Source organism: Neltuma alba, unplaced genomic scaffold (assembly GCF_004799145.2).
Source record: "Neltuma alba isolate B1F8T4 unplaced genomic scaffold, ASM479914v2 tig00011509_pilon, whole genome shotgun sequence".
NCBI lineage: Eukaryota > Viridiplantae > Streptophyta > Magnoliopsida > Fabales > Fabaceae > Neltuma > Neltuma alba.
Window position 1 is genome coordinate 580,732 of NW_021636177.1, and position 22,624 is coordinate 603,355.

General features: G+C 29.0%; 1 protein-coding gene across 1 annotated transcript; it reads left to right on the forward strand.

The window, feature by feature from the left end:
* Positions 1–5,055: 5,055 nt before the first annotated feature.
* Positions 5,056–7,951, forward strand: LOC114714519 (probable glucan 1,3-beta-glucosidase A). Its single transcript, XM_028899260.1, has 8 exons — positions 5,056–5,220; positions 5,309–5,428; positions 5,544–5,732; positions 5,836–5,994; positions 6,430–6,599; positions 6,696–6,845; positions 6,961–7,307; positions 7,660–7,951. The coding sequence occupies exons 1-8, from the start codon at positions 5,056–5,058 to the stop codon at positions 7,839–7,841; spliced, it is 1,482 nt and encodes a 493-aa protein (XP_028755093.1). The 3' UTR covers positions 7,842–7,951.
* Positions 7,952–22,624: the final 14,673 nt, after the last annotated feature.

The following is a 22,624-nucleotide window of genomic DNA, read 5'->3' on the forward strand; positions in this document are numbered from 1 at the left end:
ATTGGAGGCAAAAAAAAAAAAAAAAGAGTAGCAGATTATGGCTTCGGCTTCCTTTCAAACTCTGTATTCATCAATATCCGTTGATAAAGTTATAAATAAAGAATACCAACTCTTAGACTCGGATGCTCGCGATAGTTATAAATAATAATAATAATAAAAGCTAAAGTATATATTTAGTCCTTAAATTTTATACAAAATTTCAATTTGATTTTTTAACTTTAAAAAGTATATTTTTAGTTCTTTAACTTAAAAATTATTAGTCTTAAATGATGATTTTTTTATAACAATTATGAATGTTCTGAAAATTAAACTTAATATGGTAGCATTTAAAAATATTTCATTAACATTCAAGATCTTAATTTATCATTTTTTTGTTAATAGTTTTAAGTTTAAAGGACTAAAAATATACTTTTTAAAGTTAAGAAATCAAATTGAAACCTTATGTAAATTTAAAGGACTAAAAGTATACTTTAGTCATAAAGAAAATCCTTCAATATTTTTTATAAGATATTTTTAACTAAGCTACACAAGTTATTAAAATAGTTATGATTAGTTAAAAGTAATAAATATGTAAATATTGAAAAAAAATTTCAAGTATGTCTATCAAATAAATAGAGAAATAGTAGTAATGAAATAAAAGATGAAGGGAAATATCGTGTAAGAAAGAGATGAGGAGGGAGAATAGAAAATTAATTATGAGCAAAATTGGTAAAAACTTATTTAATGTCCAGACACCTATAAGCATAATGTTATAAAGAGGACCAAACCAATTCAAATTATGGGATTTAATTTAGAAGATTTATATTTACTATAAAAATTTAAAATGCTGGGAATTAAATAAATTGATTTGCATTGTTAAATTAAATCTGAATTGTTTAAAATAACAAGGAGAAATAATGGGAAAAAGGTCTGCAATGGAGAGGCTTCATGGTTCCCAGTGTAGGCCGCCTTGGCCCAGAAAATAGGTTAGGCTGAATTTAATTCCCAATAGCAATGGCGTCCTGGTTTACATCATTAAATAATTTTCAACAACCAATAAAAATTAGGTCCAGTAGAAAGGATTAATCTCTTATAAAGTGACGAACTAATATTTGAATTCCTGCTAGGAGAGGTGGTCATACTATCTTGAATAAAATTGTTTCCAATAAAAAGATATGTATGCGTAGCCAACAAAAAATAATTTTCAACAAATAATTTGAAAAAATATATGTATATATAACACTCCAATATATACTACTTATTACAAACTATTAGGAAAAGTACAATAAATGTTATATAATTGTAATTATTTCTACTATTTTTTTTACTAATTTTATATGATAATTATTATATTTTATTATTTATGTTAATTAAGTAGGAATGACTTTTGTTAAACATTCGAAAATGATTTTTTATTGATTTTTTTTTCATTATTCCTAATTGGTAGAGTGGAGGCCAATTTCTAGAGTCAGGTCGGTCTTAATTGGATTAACGTTCACAGAAATTGACTGTTATCCGAATTATATTTATAAATTAAAATTGAGACTTAAATAATGTAATATGATTTATGTTTAGATGTGTTTTGATAAAATAAAATAAAATTGAAACTAAAAAAAATGTATTATTAAAAAATTTGTAAATACTTAAACAAACACTTAATTCGTTTTGCCAGCTAAAAAGATGTATTCAATGAATAAAAACATAAATGTTATAAACATGAATAAATATATAAATATATGCAAATTTAAAATTCAAAAATAATATTAAAGACTTAAAAATTACAAAAAGTATATGTCAAATCTTGATTCTTTGATGTAACCAATCTTTTGGTTAATGGACTTCGGTTTACATTATTAAAAATATATTTTTACTGAAGAAAAGCTCATTTGAAGGGAAAAAATGATTTCTGAAGCTCCAAAATTTGGCTTCCTACTTAACTGATTGTTTGGAGAACTACAAATACTAAACCAAACATGATTTTGAGTACCTAACCTAACTTTTGGGGCATTAAAAGCTTTGGCAAACAATTAATAAGTTGTTATTGAGATGATAAACAGTCTCACCCTTTATAAAGAGAATAATATAAGTTTGAATATCAAAAAACGTACTTATTAAAAAGACTTTAATCTTAATACTTTCATTCTGACAGAAATTAGTCTCAAATCCAAAGTGACTAAAGATATTTTAAGTTGTAAAAAAAAAAAAAAAGAGTTAACCGGGTTTGGGTCTAGCGGAAAGGGCTAATCCCTCATAATCTGGTAAACTAATGTTCAAATTCCTGCTGAAAAAAATACCTACATTTAGTACCCGACAATATCTCAATTAGGATTGCCTATTTATGCTTTAGAAAAAAGCCAAAAAAAAAAAAAGCCCCGGGCAATCATGCTAAAAGGGTTTTTATACAAAAACATTTGTCATCATACTAGTGCTGTTATATTTTGTAAAAATTGACTTGTATAAATAGACAAATAGTTAAACACAATTTTTGTTTGAAAAGAAACTTACTTGGACGCAGGTTTTGATAATATCTTTTCTTGTTGGTAGAATCAAAGTTTATGTAAATCAGATTTCAAAAGGCTCGCAAAACAAAAAATGCTTATAAAAGTGTTTAGGAATTTCCTGTGAAAAATGTCTTTATATCAAGAGCATAATTCAAATTTATAATTTCATGAAACCTCTATAATTCAAGTTGTAGAAATATAAAATCTTTATGTTTAGGGAAAACTGAGGTTAAAAATCTATTGGCAATCATATTCAAAAAAAGAAAGGAGCAAAAATCCACAGTTCATCTTCTATGTTCTGAGTTTTTTGTTCTGTCATTTAAATTTTTTTCCCCATGTTGTGCAATTCAGATCCCTTTTTTTTAAAAGAAAAAGAAAGAAAATATGTTTGCCAATAAGTTTTAAATCCCAAATTTTCTCGGCAATCAGCATATTCAAATATAGGGGTGACCACCCAGGCTCCTCCTCGACTGGTCCCTCTCCCACGAAGGCCCTTGCCCGGTAGTGGCTGCCCCACTTTCTTTTACTAGGTTTGGTACGGCAGAATTGAAAATTCCAAAAAAAAATTTAATGAGCTCAGTTTTTAACTTCCCACTTTTCTAATTTTTTAAACTAAATTTATTAAAAAAATTTCTTCTCTCCCCTTCCTTTCATCTCTTACAAACCAAACAGACCCTTAAGATACCCACTCGCCACCCCAAAATAAGAAAACAAAAAAAAAAACTTCTTAAGAATTAAATTGAATTAAATCTTAAACATATTTATGAATTTTAGCTATATATCTTTTTGGAAAAGCATCTTAAAAAGACACTTTAGGTCAGATGACCTAAAGATGAATTTTAAAATTTTATAAAATATCTCTAATACTCTTTTAATTAGAAAACAAAAGGGAATTCTAAGTTAACATGTTCTATTTCGTAAATAACACGTTTCAATTCTAAATTAACAACTTCAAGTTTTTATAACACACTTACAATAAGCTTTTGAATAAAACTTGATTACAATACAATCTTAAAAATTAATAAATTCAATTACATAACTAACAAGTTTCAATTCTAAATTAATAGCTTTATGTCTCCAAAATACACTTACTTTGAATAAAATTTGATCATAGTACAACATCGAAAACTAAGATGTTTCATTTTAAAGTTAATACGTTTCAATTTTAAATTTGTAACTTCCCGTCTCCATAACATTTGTAATAAGTCTTTAAATAAAACTTGATCACAATACAACCTTAAAAAGTCACATGTTTCATTTTATTTTAATTCTAAATTAACAACTTTCTCTCTCCATAATACACAATAAGTCTCTGAATAAAATTTTACCACAATATAACTTTGAAAATTAATATATTCCGTTTTGCAATTAATATATTTTAATTCTAAATTAATAACTTTCTATCTCTGCAACACACTTGCAGGATTAAGGGAGTAATATTTAATTAAAAAAAATAATTCATTGTTGCCCTCTCAGTTGATTTTTTGACTTTACAATGTAGATGCCAAGTTTTTCTATGTAGGAGCTCTTATTCAAGATGGGAAAGATAGAAAATCATCATCTCTCTAGGTTTCTAATAAAAAAAGGTATTATAGTCATTTCATAAAATTTTAAGATCCCTTTTTGGGTCATATGACCTGATTAAAGTTTTAATAAATTCAATAACCTAAAAAAAGATTTGGATTATTTAAGTATCTTTTTGAAGGAATTTTCTTTTTTTTTTGCAGAGAATTTTAACTATATATTTTATTTCATGTGAAATGATTATTTATTTTTAATGAAAAAGTCTAGAACGCTTGTATATCAAATAATCAACATAACAGAAATAGAAATGGACAATTTAAGTAATTTATTAACATAAAAATATTGTCACAATGTCCACTTATTAGAAGGCCAAAAAAAACCTAAACTTATAAAATTGAAAGTTAGACCGTGTAAATAGATAAAATTAATGATGAAACCCTTTGTATATATTCATTTCATTCTCAGTGTAAAAGCTATTTAATTTGAATAGATTTAAAACACTAACTGAATTATTTAATTTTAATTAATGTAATATAAGCTCTCTAAAATATTACTATGTAACATTAAATTTTATATGAGTTTGTAAATTAAATAAATTAGTTTTAAAAAAAAGGATAAATATGAGAAAAAAATAGATGATTAAGGCCTTGCTACATGTAATACCAAAACCAACCTGTAAATAAAGGAAAATAATTGGTGGGAAGTGAGCGAATAAATAATAATAATAATAATAATAATAAGAGGAAGAATTATGATGAGTTCCACACAAAAAAAGTTAATTATCAAAAAATTTTAATGACAAATGATTAGTCCAAGCCTATTATCATTCTCTACTCTAAAATTTGTTGTTGTCTGCTTTTGAGTTGTCAATCTATTTTAGATCAATTAAATCCCTACTTTGAGACCTAATTGTAATTTTTCCGTAATAAAACTCCTCCCAGTCTCATGGGAGCCCAGCCTCGGAAAGCTAGAAAATTTGTACTAGTTTCATCCCTATATAAATATGCACACCTGTCGCAGTATTTCGCAGACATTCACCAAGGCTTTCAAAATGGCACGCCAAAGTATCCTATTTTTCTTACTCTTCTGTTCTTGTTCCTCTCTCGCTATTGCACAAGATCCGCCTTACAAAGCCGTCAATCTGGGGAATTGGCTCGTCACAGAGGGCTGGATGGAACCATCTCTCTTTGATGGAATAGTCAACAAAGATCTCTTGGTTCTTCCTCATCCATTTCTTTTCACCATTTATGCTTTCTGAAATATATATGTTTCTTCATGATTCTTGATATTTTGGTCCTTCCCAGGATGGAACTCAAGTGCAATTGAAGTCGACCAGGTTACAGAAGTTCCTGGTTGCTGAAAATGGAGGAGGGGCTGATGTTTTAGCCAACCGTGATTCTGCTGCTGGTTGGGAAACTTTCGTGGCATGTATCTGTCTTTATCAATGTTCTTCATGAGCGACACTTTAATTAAAACCAAAAAGCATTTCCAGATTTGCTTCTCTAGTAATCTGAAATGAATAATACATTATTGATGCAGTTGTGGAGGGTGAATGACTCCTCCTTCAATTTCAGAGTGTTCAACAAGCAGTTCATCGGTTTGGATGGTGCAAACAAGCTAGTCGCAACTTCTAACTCACCCAGCAACCCAGAAACGTTTCAGATTACAAGAAAAAGTGACGAACCATCCAAAATTCGTATCCAAGCATCAAACGGTCTGTTCCTACAGGTATTATTGATCCTCTGTTGTTATTCAAACCCCGACATTACATGCGACATGGATCATTCTGGGAATTATGTTTATTTGATACATTGGCTTTATGAATCATCAGGCTCAATCGGAGACACTAGTGAGTGCTGATTATGGAGCGTCCACAAGTTGGCAAGATAATGACCCATCCGTGTTTAATATGACAATTGTGAAGACATTACAAGGAGAGTACCAAATTACTAATGGCTATGGCCCTCTTAGAGCTCCTCAAGTCATGCAGGTCTCATGCATCCTTCTTTTATACCACCTCTAATATGGGAAATAAACAATTAAATACGAAAGACAAGTACATTATATTTAGAACCAAGCTAAAACTTTTAAATAGATGTTATATACTATCTTCAGTTCTTAATATAAAAGCTAGATAACTAGTTGACTAATTTCAGTAGATTAAAGAAACTAGTTAAGTTAGTTATTTCTAATAAATAAGTGTTGTACTTCCTAAAATATCATTACTAATCAAATATATTGGTTAGAACTACTATTATTACGAAAATTATATTGAGAAATAATAGATAAATATAAGAGACAAAGTGGATTGGGGTCTTATATTTAGAACCAAAATAAAAACTAAACTAGTTCCTATATTAAGAAATGGAGGAAGAATTTAGGATCAAGGACTACCAGTTATATTACTGATGATCATGCAATGCAGGATCACTGGAACACATATATCACTGAAGAAGATTTCAAATTCATGTCACAAAATGGGTTGACCGCCGTTAGGATTCCAGTTGGTTGGTGGATAGCCTACGACCCCAACCCTCCAAAGCCTTTTGTCGGAGGATCTCTAGCAGCTTTAGACAATGCTTTCACTTGGGCTCAGTAAGTTTGCAGATTCACTTTCAACTGTTCAATTCTCATCAGAAAGTCAATTAATTAAATGTCAATTTACTGTAACTTCTCAACATATATTTGCAGAAACCATGGGATGAAAGTGATAGTGGACCTTCATGCGGTTCAAGGTTCACAGAACGGGAACGATCACAGTGGAACCAGAGACGGATATATTGAATGGGGAGAATCATACATACCAGAAACAGTCGCAGTTATTGAATTCTTAGCAAAAAGGTTTGATCTTTGAATTCTGGGACGTTTTCTAGTCTTCGATCGTTACGTATGAAACACGATCTATACTCGCCATTTTAAGGATGCAATGTGATGATAATTGACTTTGATGTGGCAGATATGGGAACAAACCTAGTCTAGGAGGAATCGAGCTAATGAATGAGCCAACATTAGGGTCGAATTTGGATACCTTGAAGAAGTATTACCAGCAAGCTTATGATGCAGTGAGGAAATACTCTGAAACGACTTATGTCATATTGGGAAATCCAGTGGATCATGACTCAAAAGCACTTCTCTCATTTGCTGGGGGATTCAATCGAGTAGTGGTTGATGTTCATTACTACAATCTGTATTCGGATCAGTTCATAAACACGACCGCGCAACAGAACATTGACTATATATATAACCAAAGAGCTTCAGATCTCAGCGGCATCACCACTACCAATGGTTCTCTCAGTTTCGTGGGTGAGAAACAATATTATATTATATGATAGCATGTCTTTTTGTAAATTCGTCTCTTATCCTATATAAAATGATACTCCTCCTGAGGAGCTAATTAGGGAGTTAATACTGGTTTTATGTATAAGACATATTTCATGTGTTTATTAATTTTTTTTCTCAAATTAACCATATTAATATTTCTCTAACAATAATCAAGTAGGAGATAGAGGAAGACAATTAAGAAAGATACTTAGAGTAATTAGAAAAAACATATCATATTAATTAATTTAACTCATATTTTTAATTTACTCAAATTAATTAATTAGCTAATGTATTATTAATGAATTATAGATAATGTGGTTCATATATATAACAGGGGAGTGGACTGCAGCATGGGCTGTGCAGGGAGCGTCAAAGGAGGATTACCAGAGATTTGCAAAAGCCCAATTGGATGTGTATTCTCAGGCCAGTTATGGATGGGCCTATTGGGCCTACAAATGCCAATATGAGCCTTGGAGCCTCAAGTGGATGATTGAGAATGGCTATATAAACCTCTAATTTAGTATGTGCTTATTTTGGGGAGAATAAATGTTATGCAGTGAATAAAGAGGATTTGGATGCTATCCCAATATTATACATAAAATTATAAATCTTTAACTTGTGTTTTATTTTGGTTAAGTAAATTATGTTCATCTCTTTTGAATTTAATTTTATTAAGCTGTGTTTAACATCTTTTGTCGTAAAAATTAAATTTGGCTTTCTTAAGGTTTGATGTGATATTATAATTTTATTTCTAATATTATTACCTAACTAACTAATTATCTTTTTTTCCTCAAAAAATTAGTTTTTATTAATGAAATGAATTAAAATTAATGGGGAATCAACTGTAAGTTTACATTTGTTGATGAGATCTTTAAAATATGAAATAGAATACAGAATAAAAATACTTTTCAAAAGATTGATCTCATAGTCTTTTAATAAAAAAAATAATGACGAGATTATTCAAACATAAGAGACGGAGTTTGTTGTTCTGGCAAGACAACACATGTACAAAGAAAAAGTTGTAACAAAATAAAGAAAAAGTTATTAACACAAATTAATTTGTACCTGTCGACAAAATTTTAAATCAATCTAACGATTAACAAATTTGTTTATGCCAATTTGTCGAGACTACCATAAAACGATGTGAAAATGACTTTTTCTCCTCTCTCTCTCTCTAAGTGGCTGCTCTCCTTCCTTCAATAAAGCTTCTCATTCCCTGACCTTAATTTTTCATCTCTCCACTCTAACAGGCGAGACTCAAATGGGTTTTAAATATTGGGCTTTTTTTCCCCCACAGAAAGGGAGCCTAAACCCAAAGACAAGAGGCCAATACAATATTAAAGAAGCATGTTGGATTGGGACAAACTCCAAAAGAAAAACATAAAGAAACATGGAACTAGCATAGACAACAAAATCTAAAACAACATCTAGCGACTCCCAATCTGCCAGAAAGATTTGAGGTACACTATAACATACTATTTTTTTTTCTATAAAAAATTGTAATTAAAAATATATAATAATATATTATTATAAAAAAAATAAAAAAATAAAATAAAAAAATATTCGGTGGAAAAGATGGGGGAGGGGGAGTGGTTGCATTAACGAGGAAAGAATTTTGGAAGAAGATTTAATGAAGAACAAAGAAAAACATGAGGTAAGGTTGAAAAGCAATGGAAGGGTATTAAATGAAGAAGGAAAAGGGAGGAAGAAGCGGATGGAAGTGGAAAAAATTAGAAGGGAGCGATGAAGGGATATAAATGAGAGGGGGTGTTAAACGTCCTCACCAGTTATATTTTCAAGCCAGAAGAAAAGAGATCGAGAGAGAGAGAGAGAGTGAAAGACAAGAGAAAGAGAGAGAGAGAGAGAGAGAAGAGAAGAAGAGAGCAAGAAGTTGAGCTGCAATACGTGATCAGAAAGTCGGGACAAGTTTTGGGGATCATTTAGGTACACAAATATACTTCTCTTTATCAAATTTTTTTTATGAATATTTCCTATATATTTATAGCTTTATATTATTATTATCATTATAATGTTTAGAGAAAATTTTACTGTTTGGGTATAGAGTAAATATGGAGTTTTGACAATATATGACCATAGAAATTTAAAGATACATTATTAAGGAATTTTAATCAGTTTATTTTTATTGAATGATTATTTTGAGAATTTTAAACTAAGATTTTAGTTGAAAAGTTTGTTATTTAGACTTGTAATATGTTTTTACCGATTAAATTTGAGTTAAATAATTTATTTGAGTTATTTAATATATTATTGAGGTTTTAACGGTTTAAATATTGAATAAATTAAATATATATTTTTGAAATAATTTTTGAAGGCTTGAATAATTATAAATTGAGAATTTTGTGAAATTAGATAAAGCTATAGTTTATTTATAATTTAAAAAGAAGTTGTTTGGTTTGTGGAAAAATTTTAAATGAGATTATAATAAATAATTGAGAATTTTAATATAAAATATTTAGATTTTGGGTAATAAAAATATATATGTATATATAGTTAAATTTAAATAGCCTTATATGTAAATTATTTTTCAAAATAATATTTATTATAAATGCCTAGATTTGGGAGAGTTAATATATTTATGTAATTTTGGTTTAGAGGGTAGTCTTAGAATTTTAGAGTAGCTTTGGAGTAGTTCTGAGTTTATATTAATAAATATTTATGTGCAATTTTGTAGACTTGAGAATTTTGGAGTAATCTTTGTGTGAATATTTGTAAGCTAAAGAGTATCAGGTAACTCTGAAAATTCTTTCTTGTACATGTGAATTGTGTATGATCATATTGTGGATTTACTAATTTTTATATCATACTGAAAAGTAGTATTATGATTTCAAATAAATGTTTTGATATGTTAGTTGATTTTGTTAAGATTTATTGCTATTAATTATGATCAATGTTTAAATATATTGATGGCTAAGGAATTGTCATGAGTTGCTATTAAATGGTATATAAGTTTTATTGCTATTTTATCTTTAAAATATTTGAGGACGTATTTATGATGTAACATTATTGGCATTTGACATGCATTGTTGGGTTAAGGATAGAAGGAGATTGCATGGATATAAAATTACCACGTGGTATGCCATCACTCAGTGCACAGTGGATGGCACTTGTCAGGGCCCCTTCTTCCATGTTTTCCTTTGGCCGGGAATTCATTGGAGCTGTGGGACATGTGACACCTCCCTATTCACAAAGGAGGGGAGCCATAGTCCGAGCTTGAGCTCTATATCTTTGGCCGGATATATCTCTTGTATCGGTGAGCTTGGAATAATTCAGTAAAATAGATTAGTTCCTATCGGACTATATATTAGCCTATGGCTCCAGTCAGCGGTATAAGGGTGGACGGTGATATAAGGGAGGCAGCATATTGCATTATTTTTGGATATATTAGAAAAATGATATTGATATATTGTTGGAAAAAAACATGAAATTGAATTGAATGTATCAAATCCGTGATTTTTAATATATTTATATACACACATATAAACGGATTTTTGGTTTATCATATATTGTTTGCTTGTATATGTTAGAATTTCAGTAGTTACTGAGACGTTTGATCTCACCCTCTATATTTACAATTTTCAGGCGAAAGATTTAGTATGAATCAAGGGAAGGCACCAATAGAATGAGCCGTGAAGGCTTTTGTACTCCTCAACACATGTTATATTATATTTTTATTTGCCATGACTATAAGACTTTAATAATTTATGTTAAGTTATGTTAGAAATGTTTTGAAATTTTGACTTGTTTACAATATTAAAAATATGTATGGACTTTTAAATTAAATATTTTATTGCGTATATTGATATAATTATGTGAGGTGTTACATACACAATACTTTCAATAAAAGTAGGCGGTTTTACATACACTTTGCTCTCCACTTGGGTCAAGTCTCCTTATTCTTGTGCTCCCTGAGTGATGATGCCTCTGTCATTAAAGCACTCAATTAAACTATATCCCAATTAATTTGTAGTTCATGATTGACCTAGGTCATTACTTTCAAGGAGCAATTTATGGGTTTCTTTAGGTAAAAATTCAGGTGATAAAAAAAATGCAATAAATTAGACCTAAACTAAAATGTAAAATTCTAATTCTAATTCTAAATGTAAAATGCAAATATCCTAAAATCTATATGAAAATTAAATCAAACTAAATAAATGCAATGCAATTTTTGGGGGCTTTTTTGAAGAAAAATAAAAATAATGAATAAAGAAAATTAATCAGAAAGCAAAGAGAATTAGCAAGTAAAAATTCAGAGATTTCTCTTCAGGTACGGTAGAGGGGACAACTCACGATTCGTATGAATTTAACTTTCATAACCTTAATCAGTTAATTAGACCAAAGGGAGGTGATAAGAGAGTGGAATTAATAAACTTAATTACCTACTTGAAACAAAGGGAACCCTCAACTTCAAAAACCCTTAAACCATTAGAGAATCATAACAGTATAAGGTTGGTTAATTAAGTCTATTAAAACCAATGAAGATAATTCAATTTAATTTTAGAAATTATGTTTGAAATTATCCAATTAAACAATTAGATAATCAACCAACTTAATTAAACAATTAAGAGGTGAAAGAATCCAAATTTTGCAATTCAAACCACATTGATAATTAAACTCATAATGAAAACTCAATTATAAATTCAATTAACAATGCAAAGGTTCCAAACATATATTTTCCAACAAGTATCTTGGCACAAATAAAATCCAAATATCAATTTAATCCAAGAATAAAATTGACAATCTAGAACTAAATTGTCTCAACAAAATTACAACTTGAACTCATTTAAAACTAAACAATTTCAAGTCCTTGAATTAAAAAGATAAATAGAATATCACTCCCTTGTGGTCTTCAAGTGCTAGTCCAAGGCTCTAGTCTCCTTCATGCTCCTCCCAAGTTGCCTCTCAAATAAGCTTACGCTGCCATCATAATCATCTTCCCTCCAAGCGCCCTAAAACTCACGGTCATGATGACTTGTGAATGATGAAGTGTGGCGTAAGTGAATGTGTGTCCAAGGAAGGGAATTAAGGGAATTATTTGAATGGGTGATGACGATTAATGGCTTCTTATACGTGGAGTAAGATAGGAGAGGATGTGAATTGATGACTAAAGCGTGATGTCTAGCCGTTGAATGGAGAAGGAGAAAAGTCTCCTTCGGCGTTCAATTGTGCGTGAATGAATGGAGATGGAAGTGGTGTCCTCTTGGGCGTGAATCTTCCTCTCAAAATAAGGAAAATAGTTTAATGAGGAAAAAAGAAATTTTTACGGATCCAAAGCTCAACCCCATTAGTAATTAATTGACCCACTAGATATTAGTTATTGGATTGTGCTTAAATTCCAAGAAACAATCTTGCACCATTGGATTTCCCATATACTCTTTCTTGACCTACAAGAATTTAAGTGCATCCATTAATGTAGATTATATCTAAATATAATCAAAAATAAAATATTAAATCTGCACAAAAATTAGGTAAGAAATTGCAGAACTTTCTAAAAGTAATCTTTCTAAAAATATGAGACTTATTTCCAAAGAAATAGAAAAATTAATTCCAAATCAATAATAGGAAATCACAAAATATTTATATTTTTAATCTAAAATCTCAATTTTTATGCAAAATCCAAAAATCAACCAATTAATCCGATAATGCATAAAAAGTTCATTTAAGCTCAAAATTATCATTTAAATCCTAAATTATTGTGGGATAAAATATATAAAAATTGGGCTTTATCACTGAGTTGATCATATTTAAACATTGTGTTTCGTCTAAAACTGCAAAAGTCTAAGAGGATTTCTGTCTTAGCAATAAAAGAAAAATTCTGTGGGGATTACAAATTCTTTTATTTTTCATTTTTTTATTCACCAATTTTATGTTTTTAGATATTGTGTTTCGTCTAAAACCCCAAAAATCTAAGAGGATTTCTGCCTTGGCAATAAAAGAAAAATTTTGTGGGGATTTAATAATTCTTTTATTTTTCATATTTTTGATTCATCAATTCTATGTTTTTATTAGTGATTTGATAATTAATTATGTTTATTTGGATGATATTAGAATTTGGAAGCGGAAATGCATTCATTAAAATTTTAGGATTTTTAAACTGGGCATTTTATTAAGTTAATTCTCTGAATGAAGCTTTGATGAATTTAATAGGTCTAAGGGGCTAAAATGACATGACACTGCTCAATGAATAATGAAGATTAAAAAGGCTATATTATCCATGGGTGGAGGTTAATAAACACCCTTGTGTTGATTTATGTAAAATTGACTTCAGAATCGGGATAGGGAGCAGGCGATGTCGAATTGAGATGGCTATGTAAATGTGCCTTGTGCATGTAGTACTTCTGGGAGAATGACCGAAGCAGTGTGGCACTGCGATGCTGGGGAATACCAGGTAATACATCCAAATTTATGTAATTGGAATTGCTTAATTATTTGTTGCAATCTACTGTAATTATTAGGATTAGATTTAATCAGTTTCCTGTAACAACTATATACCCAGTAATTCTATGCATGGCATTGAACCAAAGTTGGGTGCATGGTCTTAATTGGCATGATTTTTTGATGTGACTATCTGATTGGATCGGATTTACGCATTATTGGACCCAATTTGAAGTAATTCTTTCATAGACTTTTTCTTTAATTCGAACAGGCTATGTATTCTACATCCAAGGTACATGGCCTCTTTCTTTAATTATTCTCTTAAAGATTGGATTGCTGCCAATCTAACTCATAATTTTGGTAAGACTAGACGAATGCATGATTGGGATTGCTTGTGGGATGTGGCTGTTTGGAAACTTTGGGCCTGGAGGAATGAGGATACTTTTACTGAAAACTATGAAAAACATTGTGATCCGGCATTGGTTCTTTTGAATATATGGTAAAACTATACTTTCCAGCGTGATTATAACCTGCCAGGAAATGAAGAAAATGCCGCAATGAATGTGCAATGGACTCCCCCACCTTCGGGTTGGCATAAAACCAATGTTGATGGTGCTAATGGCAAAATATTCACAGCAGGCTGGATGTGAAGGGGTAATAAAGAATGCTAGTGGGAGCTGCATTTTTGGTTTTACTCGTAAAATCGGGATTTGCAGTGCTCAAGAGGCTGAGGAATGGGCCATTTATAAGTGCCTAATCTTCGCCTGGCAACGGAGATTTAGACAAATTATGATTGAATCGGATGCTAAAAATGTTATTGATTTCTTGACAATATAGCTAGCTTTGTGCTTAGACAAATTCAGAGTTTGGTCAAGTGTGAGTGGGAAGTGAAACTCCAGAGAGCTCCTCGTGATTGTAACAAAGTTGCAGATGCACTGGCAGAGAAAGGGATAGCTGAGTCCTTATTGTCTGATACTTGCCCATTTGATCTTCGGCCAATTGTGGACGCAGAAAGTTTGGGAATTAGTCCCTATCCTATTTAATTTGTTTTTTGGGCTTAGGCCCTCGTTGTTACCCCAAAAAAATTCATATTCAAACAAACTCGGACTTAAAACCTCCTGTTTAAACAGTCAATATCATTTTATTATGACCATTGCCTATACTTAGTTGGTCCTGGTATCATTTGTCGTCATCAACTTAAGTGAAATCTTACTATTTGAAGGTCTAGATATGATTTTTTTCTGTCAACGTTATGTCCATATATTCATATTATAATAATAATGATTAGATATATTAAGAGGAATGGAGGAATTAAGAGAAAATATACTCCTCCGGTCCTTAACATAAGATCCAATTGTTGCGTTAATTTTAATCTTAAATATAAAACCTATTTCTTATATTTATCAATTTTCTCTAAATTACCTCTATCGATATTCCCTCAACCATAATCAAGTAGAATAGGAAGAGAGGGTATTAAGAAAGATGATTATGGTATTTTAGAAAAAACATGTCACATTTCTTATAATTAACTAACTTTCTTAATCTAATTAAATTAGTTAAATAAGTCTTATATTAAAAACCGGAGGAGTATAATTTTGATGCTATTGGGAGAGAGATTTAAGGAAATGAGAGAAGAGAGAGGAGTCAGCTTCAATGGGACAAGGCATCGTTTCCCATTTATGTTTGGTAGGAGACATCAATAATGGCCTTTCCACTATGCTCGTATTACGTCCTCTCCCACACATTAATGGCTCCACTTTGTTCCATAATTTCACAATTAACTTAATTATAACCCTAATCTTAAACACCGCCTCCCATTGCCATATATCTACTACTTTCCCAGATTCATCATTCTTAAACTTTTTTTTCCCAGATAATTAATTACTGCTTCATTAATATTCTCTCCATTTACGTTACCTTCCATTATATTCCTGTGGTTGTATTTATTTATAGGCTATTGTCCTTTAATATTGTATAAAGTTTTAATTTGGTCTCTTAACTTTAAAAAATATATTTTTAGTCCTTTAATCATAAAATTATTAAAAACAAAGACATTAAGATTTTAAATGTTGATAAAATATTCTCAAATACTAACATATTAAGTTTGGGTTTTAAAACATTGATGATTGTTACAAAAAATAATCTTTAAAGCCTAATAATTTTGAGGTTAAATAACTAAATATACGGTTTTTAAAGCTAATGAACCAAATTAAAACTTTGTACAAAATTAAAGGACTAAATATATATTTTAGTCTTATTTATAAAGCTTTTAAGAAGTTTATTTTGATAAGACTTAGCATGTTAACACCCTTTTATAAATATATTCTTAACTATAATTCATTTTTAATTAGTTTACTCATAGAAATAAAAATGATTAAAAACATAAAATTTCACATAAAATTTTAAATGATTTTTAATATTATCCTTATTATTGATTACGGTAAATTTCAACATTGTATTCATTTCTACTCTCTCTGACTGTGATGATCTTATTGAATGTTGGCAAATATTTAATTTGATACTCTTTAAAACTATCAAATGACTTGTAAACAAGACAAACATTTTCATTTAGAAGACGCCTTGTATATAGCATCGAAAGGAGTATTTTGTTCGTTTTCTCCAAACATGTCCTTCGTAATTTTTATCAATAACATGGTCTATTATGCTACCCAATCCCTAATATAAAAGTTAGATAACTAAGTTATGAATATTAGAAAATTTGTTTAAGTTAGTTATTTGTAATAAATTAGTATTTTCTTTCCTAAAATACTTTTATTACTCATATGTATTAGAATGAAAATTATTTAACATATGCAATCACCATGAAAACTATTTAAAAAAATGAATAATATAAAAAATTGAAGTAGATTGAGTCTTATATTTAAAATCAAATTGAATCACTAACTAGTTTTTATATTTAAAAGCGAATGTAGGATATTATATAGAAAAGAAGTATACATAAAGGTAAGTGAATATAAAACAGCACCACATATTCCCTCCATCTTTTTTTATAAGAAACAACTACTATTTTTACCTTGTTCTTATTTATAAGAAGCATTTGTAAGATATCTCAAATTTTCTTAATAGCTTCCTATTTTGCCCCATCAATTACTTATTTTAATACTTAATATATTTACTCCTTCGGTTTTTAATATAAATCCTAATTGTTAAGTTGATTTTGGTCCTAAATATGAGACATCAATTTTTTCTAAATTATTCCTATAGATACTCCCTCAATTATAATCAGGTAGAAGAGGAAGAGAGAATATTAAGGAAGATGATTATAATGTTTTAGAAAAAATATGTCATATTTCTCATAATTAACTAACTTACCTAACTTCCTTAATATAATCAAATTAGTTAAATAGGTCTTATATTAAGAATCCGAGGAGTATTATCTTATTTCTCAAAGCATTGTTTGTTGATATTTTTTTATCACACATTCTCTCTCTTCTATAATTCTTTTTATTTTAATAATTTTTTTATTCTCTCTCCTATACCCTCCCCCACTCTTTCATAAATAAGGGTATTTTAAAGAAATATTTATGATTTTTACATGTTTATTGTCTTTGATTAATTTTAACTAACTTTTTAATCTATAAATCAAGTCATATATATATATATATATATATATATATATATATAAAGTGATGGAGAGAGAATACCAGAAACCAACTGGTAATAATTGTGGATTTAATGCTAATATTTCACTTACGCCCCAAAAGACTCCACTTTGATTAAAAATAATTTTGGTATGCTATAAAGTATGATTGTTTATCAAATCGAGAACATCAACTAATAATTTTTATACACTTTTCTTTATCTATATGATTGTTTTGAAAAAAAAGTATAAATATCTGTACAACGCTTCAGCTACATTATTTGCTTCCTCATGATCTCAATCTCCCATTTATTTTGTATAGATTTCTGTATTGTTGAAAAGAGTTCGTGATCTTTGGCCAGAAAAAAGAAAAAAGAAAACAGTTCGTGATGGTTGTGAGGATTACTGATTTCGACCTACCTTCATAGAATTATGTATAGTGTTCGATGGTCATCAATGATATCCATATATGATATGATATGAATACACACACATGTGATCATTGTCATGATCTTCACATGCATTATTTCTTAACTCCATTTCAATCCTTCTAAATAAATTCAAATGACTATTTACCATCTCAATTGACAAAATGTCAAGTTGCATCATTTTAACATTCACAAGTCAAATTTAATAGTATAATGTTTATAAGTCAAAATTTCATATTTACAAGTAGAATTGTGTAATCATCATCAATCAACTATACTCTTGAAAACTTGTAATATCCTATTCATTTAAAAACGGGTCGGGTATGATATAATGAGATCTGAATATATTCAATTAATAAGATTTGAATAATATTTTAATTAGGATTTGGGTATATTGAATTAAATAAGAAACATAACTATTAAATAAAATTTCAATTGGAGACTCAAATAAAAAAATTAATAACTAATTTTGAATTTAAATAATATCTTAATTGGGATTTGAATATATTGAATTAAATAGGAAGCATCATAATTAAATAATATGTCAATTAAGGGTTTAAATGGAGAAATAAATAATTAATTTGAAATTTTCATATGTTCCCCTTAAATTCTACATCTCTAATTCAAATCTCATTTGAATGAATTAAAAAAACATACTCTTTAAGAAGTGAATCTTAAGCTATCATAAATAATTATACAAATTATTCTATTTGGTTCTAAATATAAAAGCTAATTTTTTGCTAGAAAAGTAATTCATTAATAACAAAAAAAATCCAAAAGGTCGGGCAACAATATCAAACAAACCACAGAAAACAATTAAAAGAAAAACAAACAAACAAACATAAACAGAGCGAACTATCACATATTTGCAATCAGAGAGCAAGCATCACGATCAAGCAATTTCCACAGTACAAGGGGGCGGTCTCCAAACCCAATCAAATGGGGATGACCCCTCCAATGTAGCTTTTGCAAGCCAATAAGCAACCGCATTAGCCTCTCTAAGAACCCAAGTATGGACATGGTTTCTGATATAAAAACTAATTGATAGATATAATTTGGTGTTAAATATAAGAATTTGATATACTTTGCCTCATTTAATATTTTTCTCATGCCCTTATTAATTTCACCTTCTTTACTCTCTTTGCCTCTCGTTTAATACATTCATTGAGTCATTTGAGTGGCATTTAAAAAATCACACATAAATTTTATATAATAATGAAAAATAATTAAATCGATCAAATATCATACTCTCCTTAAATTAATTAACTAAATGTTATATTTAGAAGTTGAAAAAACCTTAGAAAATTAAGATGCGAGACAGTGAGAGAGAGAGAGAGAGTCTATATCGAAGAAGTGAAGAAAAAGACAAATGAGATAGGTCACCTATGAGGAATTGACACGTGTCTGTATCATTGAAACAAATGATATTAATGAGATGGCCACACTCATGACGACTTTCCACAGCTACATTGCTTGTTTGGCCCAACAAAGTATTGTATTTTTACTATTTCTCTATTTCATTTCTTTAATTATTAAATAATGGACCCAGGTCAACAGAAACTATTGAACGAGGCCTCATAAACCTACAATTATTGCTGAAGAAAAAGGGGTTATTAAATTGATTACCCATGAAAGGAACAGGGAAGAATACCAGTTCATATGATAGGGACATATGATTAAAGATAGAAGCAAGGGTTAAAATTCCAGCATTATTATTTTAACTGTATGTGTGGACACGCGTGTGAAAGTAAATCATAAAAGAGAGAAGTTCCTTTAACCTGTGGAGATTTTTATGAAGGGCATGAAACAAATGTCAAATGGAAAACAATTAAAATGATGGATAATTAAAGAAAAAGAGAAATTAAATATGAATGTGCGGTCCAATTACAATCAAGGAGCAAGTAACTCATATAGTAGTTCAAATGATATTATCGATTTTCTTTTTCAATCTTTTTTAAGTAATGAAAGCAATTGAAGAGATGATCATATTCATAAAAGATCAAACTCCAACCTCACTTAAGAAGAAAAACCTTGAGTGGGTGCTTGGTATTATTGGGTCAGAAGACTCCAAAAATCATTATATTAAATTTGAGATCTTTATGTCTTCCACCGCTCTTGTGATCTTTTTAATTTAATTTGGATTAGTTGAAATTCAGTATAATGTAGAAAATATTTGGGAAAAAGTTTATTATTAAAAATTTTATTGATGAGAATGATTTAATAAATTTTTGTGCATAGAAAAACCGATACTCTACAAAATCTTTTTATAAACATAATATATATGCATTTATAATAGGCACAAAAATTGAGCGATATTCTTGTATATCCAAGTGGGGAGTAATATCCACCTTCAGCCAGCAGTATTGAGACAGACCATTATTAAATTAAACCTATGGAATGATAAACCTATAATATTGTTGCCCAACAAAATGGGGTTATTAATATTAAATTGAATATATGGAAATAATGAAGAATGCTTATGAAAGGACCATGAAGAAGACCAGTTCATATGATAGTGACATATAATTAATGATGGAATCAAAACCAATTTCTTTTTACTTTATGTTCATCTTATATTGAAAAAGTAAACCGAACATAGAAAAGTTCCTTAGCTTATGAAGAGTTGAAATGGAAAATAATTAATGAAAAGGACAAATTATGCTTGCATATGTGGTCCAACTGTAAATTCAATTTAAATATATTTAATCATTTGCATTCAAAAATATTCTTTTAATACAAAACTCCTTTAATATTTACAATCAATAAAAATAAATTTAAAAAATAAAATGAATTGAGGTCTTAAACTTACAATTAGAATTAGAACATCTTCCTCTACTAAATTTTGTAAATAAAAAAAATTTAGAAATCTATTAAAATCACTTATATACATTTATCAAAACCTCTTATTTTAAATACAAACAGTATGGTTTGTTTGTTTTCCTCTCTATTCTCTCCAGTCCTAGACGTAACTCCCAATTTTTGGGATAAAATTGATTTTTTATAAATTACACTTTTGTTATCCAAAGTCTATTTTTTGAAAAATAAATTATTCAACTCAATTAATCTTTTAAATTTTAATAACCCGTTGAGGTTAATTAATTATATTTCAATCAAGTTTAAACTTCAAATTCAATCGAATCATCCCCACTTTTTTAATTTCGTCTAATTAATAATCTTTTGTTGATTGATATGAACTGGAATTTGACGAAAGCCATTAATTACATTTTGATCTCAAATTATTGTAAAGCTTCTTTTTAAGATTCCACCGTCTGATTAGATGGGAATGCAGGTTGCCAATATCTAGATTCCACTCAACAATTTGCGTCCAATCAAATCCAGCTTTGGTTACCAACGGTAATTAGGTTAAATGGAAGATAATTTGAAGCCTTTAAATAAGATTATTGGTCTGAACTGTTTAAATAAAAAGATATGTTAAAAAAGATACTCTCAACTATGTTGTCACTAGAAAAATTAAGAGAGAAAAAAATTAATTAACTCACAATTGTTTAATTATATTTTGGATTATATTAGAGAGATTTGGATCCTTGATTTTGGCTTGTTTTCAACTTTGCCTTTGTCGCTTGAGGTAGCCCAGAGTGGTGCGTCAATCAACTTACGCTTTAAGTATTATTCCCTCTGATTCTAAATATAAAACCCATTTTATAATATAAATTACACTATAAAATTGGTCTAATATCTAGGACCGGAGGAGTAGTAAATAATTAGTCTATGTTTTTAACAAATTATTTTGGAAAACTATCCCTTAACATATTTACAAGGGACAATTGCAATAGAGTTCCATGAAAAAAAAAAACTATTAAAAAGTCTCAAAAATAAGTGAGAAGTTGTCATTTCTTGCATTACAAACTGCTTAGCTGTTATTTTGAACTTTATAATAATTATATTTTTTCTTTGGGACTTCATTGCAATTCTCTCTGATTCTAATTATAATAAACTAATTTTCATTGACCTTCTTCCAATCAATTTGGGGTTTGTTTTGAACAATTTTATTCGATCTTTTTTGAGGTCCAATACGTAAGTCATTAATTAGTGTTCCACAAAGTTCTAAATTTGAAAACATCTACCTGTAAATGAAGGAGTATTCCAATAAGATAATGCTTGAAGGAATATGAAGTAATTTTCTTTTGAAGACGAAAGGTGTTCGATATATAACACTGTAGTTTCCACAAAATAAGGAAATTAATTATTATTTGCAGTAAATATATCAATTTAAAAAAAATGAATAAGAATAAGTGTAAAAGTGTTTTTAAAGTTTTTTTCGAGATTTATTATTATTCTTTTAAAATTTTTAGTAAAACTAAATAATAAATTAGAATAAGGAAGTTGTTTTAGGAAAACAAATCTAAACTCCTATGTAAAAGGAGAAAATAAAGTATAAAAGTTATAATAGATTGTAGTATTCATATAGAGCTTATTTAAAATTTTAAATAATGCATGAGGGAATGTGTCTTTCTCTCTTTCGTTTTTTTTTTTCTTTTTCTATTTTTGTTCTTTCATTAGAGTATTTGATGTCCTGGGACTAATTTCTTTTTAATTATTGGAGGATTTACGGAATCATTAATCTAGACCAACTTGGAAACAACAGAATTTCTAGAATTTGAACTCAGAAACCTTTAAATAGAAGGGTACAACCCCAACTACTTGATCTTCTATATCATGTATATGTGAGTCATCAAAAATTCACAATTGTCAAAAAAAGAAAAGAAAAATTGATCACACATTCTTATAGTTTATCTTAATTTTTAAATTAGGTCCCTATGATTTATTTTATTAGATCCTCATTATTTGATCCAGTAGTTTTAACTTATAGATTTATGAAAATTTATTCATAGTGACATACATATGTTAAAATGACG